At 41.5% G+C, this 3640-nt stretch overlaps 1 protein-coding gene across 1 annotated transcript in view; it reads left to right on the forward strand.

Moving 5' to 3' along the window:
* WDR19 (WD repeat domain 19) overlaps positions 1 to 3640 on the forward strand; it is a 97258-nt gene that overhangs the window by 28549 nt on the left and 65069 nt on the right. Inside the window, exons 8-9 of the mRNA XM_003800704.3 lie at positions 530 to 642; positions 906 to 1079. Of these exons, the coding sequence (XP_003800752.1) occupies positions 530 to 642; positions 906 to 1079 (287 nt within the window). The remainder of the gene's footprint in view (positions 1 to 529; positions 643 to 905; positions 1080 to 3640) is intronic.

Here is a 3640-nt window from a genome sequence, read left to right on the forward strand (position 1 = left end):
AGGCAGAGCATGTCTGTTGTCTACTCCCAGTTCTCAGGTGCTGGGAAAACTGGGGTGCAGTGGAACGTCAGCAGCTGCATGGGAGTGTGTGTGGCCGGATTAGACCTCGTTCAGCCTGTATTTTGTGTTCTTAAATGATCTTCCTTGGATTTACAGCTTGCCAAACTTCTTTCTGGGCTCAGCTCCCCGTCTTTGGCTTCCTGTATTCGGATTCCAACCAGTTTTTCTTTCTTTGCTCAGGAGCCTCTGACCAGGGTTGCTACTAGTCAGCCATCTTCCCAGAATCTGAAGTTTAGCACATTTCAAAGGATATATTGAAGATGTATAAAGCTCAAGACCTTTACCAGAATACATATTAGTAAATGCATTTTTTATTGAGTCATATTGTTGTACTAATTATATAGCATTAGGCATATCTGAATTGAGCTACTTGTTTTCATAAGTGAGGTTCAGCTGTTGGATTTGTTTATTAATCTTTCCTTGAAATACTATGTAATTCACTTCACAGTCTTCTCATCTCTTCTGGCAGATAAGTGTGTTGCTTGGCAAGAAAAATTTGTATCTTTTTAATCTCAATGAGCCAGATAACCCAGTTGACTTGGAATTTCAGCCACGCTATGGAAACCTTGTCTGCTATAATTGGTATGTACAAAAAGCTCATCACAGAAAGATATCTATGTGTTTTTCTCTACTAATTAGATTTCATTTTTGTCTGTAGCATTCAATGTTATATATATCATTTTCTGAATTAGTGTGTGATTTAGTATGTGAAATTATTTAGCCTATTATCTGACACATAGTAGGTCCTTGATAAATTATGTTCTATAATTAAAGGTACTTGTAATTTATCATATTGCCAATAGTAATCTCCCTTTTTTACCATATTGTCCCCGTTTTTGCCATAGGTATGGTGACGGCTACATTGCAATGGGTTTTTCACGTGGAATTTTTGTGGCAATTTCTACTCATGTTGGAGAGGTTGGTCAAGAGATAGCTCAAAGTCGTGACCATAGAGAGAATCTAACCGGTATTGCAGTATCGCATACTCTTAACAAAGTTGCTTCATGTGGAGATAACTGGTAAGTTACATTCACATATTTTTAGGAAAGTTTTTATAAGGAATAGCTCAAATTCAGCCAAACTTGGTAGGTAATATGAATTTGGCACGCATACTTTCTTGTATTCCTAGAACATGTTTGCAGTTGAAATTTAAAGACATCCCCTTGCTCGCTCACTCAGGTGAGACTATAGTGGCATAATCATAGCTCATGCAGCCTCAAATTCCTGGGCTCAAATCATTCTCCTGCCTTAGCTTCCCAAGTAGCTAGATCCATACCACCACACTCAACTAGTTTTTTAATTTTTTTTCTTTTTTTTGAGACAGAATCCCACTATGTGCTCGATAGAGTGCTGTGGCATCACAGTTCACAGCAATCTCCAACTCTTGGGCTTAAGCCATTCTCTTGCCTCAGCCTCCCAAGTAGCTGGGTATACAGGCACCTGCCACAATGCCCAGCTTTTTTGTTGTTGTTGTTGCAGTTGTCATAGTTGTTTAGCTGGCCCTGGGCAGGTTCGAACCCGTCAGTCTGGGTGTATGTGGTGAGTGTCCTAATCACTGAGCTGCGGGCACCGCCGCCTAATGTTTTAATTTTTGATAGAGACAGCTTCTCACTATGTTGACCAGGCTGGTCTCAAACTCCTGGCGTCAAGTGATCCTCCTACCTTGATCATCCAAAGTGCTTGGATTACAGGTGTGAGCCACCACACCCAGCCTGCAATTGAAAAATTTTAAAACTCCTTCACCCCTGCCTTTATCACTCACGACAAAAAATATAAAACAGAATATAGTTGAAAATCAATCTTAAACATAGGTAGTTCCACGTAACGTGGAGTAAGCACTGAATACAGCTATAAAACGTAGACAGAATGCCTGGAGCAGCTATTTAAGGAAATAGTAAATAGTAGCAGGCAGACTGCAGAAGACAGAATTTGAAGTGCCACCTAACCGGCGGTGATTCTCCCATTTGTCATCTGGTCTCAGCCAGGACTCTAGGCAGCCTGAAACCTAAAAGTAGGCACCAGAGTACAAAGAGAACTCTAAGGGAAGCTTTCTAGTTCTGGCTCAAGTTGCAGGAAACAATTCCTAATACTTAGAGGCAGTTGAGGAAATCCTCTCATTTTCTTTTTTTGTTATTCTTTCATGCCTCAGGCCCCAAGTAATCTGACCTTGGCAATGGTAGTAACAGCAGTAGAACCAAGGCCCCACAGGCACCTAAAATGTTCGTTAGAGAATAACCTTCTCTCCAATCAGGGTAGCTGTGGTGTAAGAAGATTGGGTAAACCCCTGTTGCTTATTTCTCTCTGTCCTCACACAGCATGGCTGCAGGTACTGGTGCAATTATGGGAAGTGGAACAGAGTAGCTGGAGACTGGCATTTCTGGAGTACCAAATACAGGAGCCCTAGGGAACCAGAAAGTACCAGGTTGATAATAGAAAGGAAGGAACTCAGGATTGTGAGCCAGTAAAGATAATTTATGAACTCCTGAGTTCACCCCTAAGCGTAGATGTATAGACTTGTACCAACATGTGCCAAAGACTTTGAGAACTGAACTAAGGTTTATATAGCCTAAAGACGATATCCCAGGTCTTACACTAGCCACTTAATGGACCATATTGGGACACATCTAAATACCACTGCTAAAGCTTTGGAGTTGGAACTGATACTGAAACCACAAAAGGCTGTAAAACTTACACTCTGAGCCCAGGCTGATTGCCTGCTGAACAAAAACAACCTTCTCCTTTGGATTTAGATCAGACATAGTCTCATAATATTCAGAATATCCAGGATATAACCCAAATTACTTGTCATAAGAAGAATTAGGAAAATTTTAACTTACTTGGGAAATGGCAGTCAAAAAACACCAATGCTGCTACTCAGGAAGCTGAGGCCAGAGAATTGCTTAAGCCCAAGAGTTTGAGGTTGCTGTGATGCCACAGCATCTACCAAGAGCAACAAAGTAAGACTCTATCTAAAAAACAAAACAAACAAACAAAAAACCCCAATGCCAAGATGATGCAGATAGCAGGAATTATAGAAATGCTCCAAGAGGAAAGGGCTTAGAACAAATGGAAAGATAGAACGTGACAGAAAAGAACTGAACCAACAAAGAAGAACCAGATGGAAATTTGAACTTAATAGCAAATTCAGATCATAGATTAAAAAGTCAGTGAACTTGAAGATAGATCAATAGAAAATATCCAGGCTCGGCGCCAGTAGCTCAGTGAGTAGGGTCCAGCCACATACACTGAAGCTGGTGGGTTCGAGCCCAGCCCAGGCCAGCTAAAACAACAATGACAACTGCAACCAAAAAATAGCTGGGCATTGTGGCAGGCACCTGTAGTCCCGGCTACTTGGGAGGCAGAGGCAAGAGAATTGCTTAAGCCCAAGAGTTTGAGGTTGCCATGAGCTGTGACACTAAGGTGCTCTACCAAGGGCGACATAGTGAGATTCTGTCTCAAAAAAAAAAAAAAGAAAAGAAAAGAAAATATCCAATCTCGGGCGGCACCTGTGGTTCAAAGGAGTAGGGTGCTGGTCCCATATGCCAGAGGTAGTGGGTTCAAACCCAGCCCTGGCCAAAAA

Source organism: Otolemur garnettii, unplaced genomic scaffold, assembly GCF_000181295.1.
Source record: "Otolemur garnettii isolate 467f Iridium unplaced genomic scaffold, OtoGar3 scaffold00181, whole genome shotgun sequence".
Taxonomy (NCBI): Eukaryota; Metazoa; Chordata; class Mammalia; order Primates; family Galagidae; genus Otolemur; species Otolemur garnettii.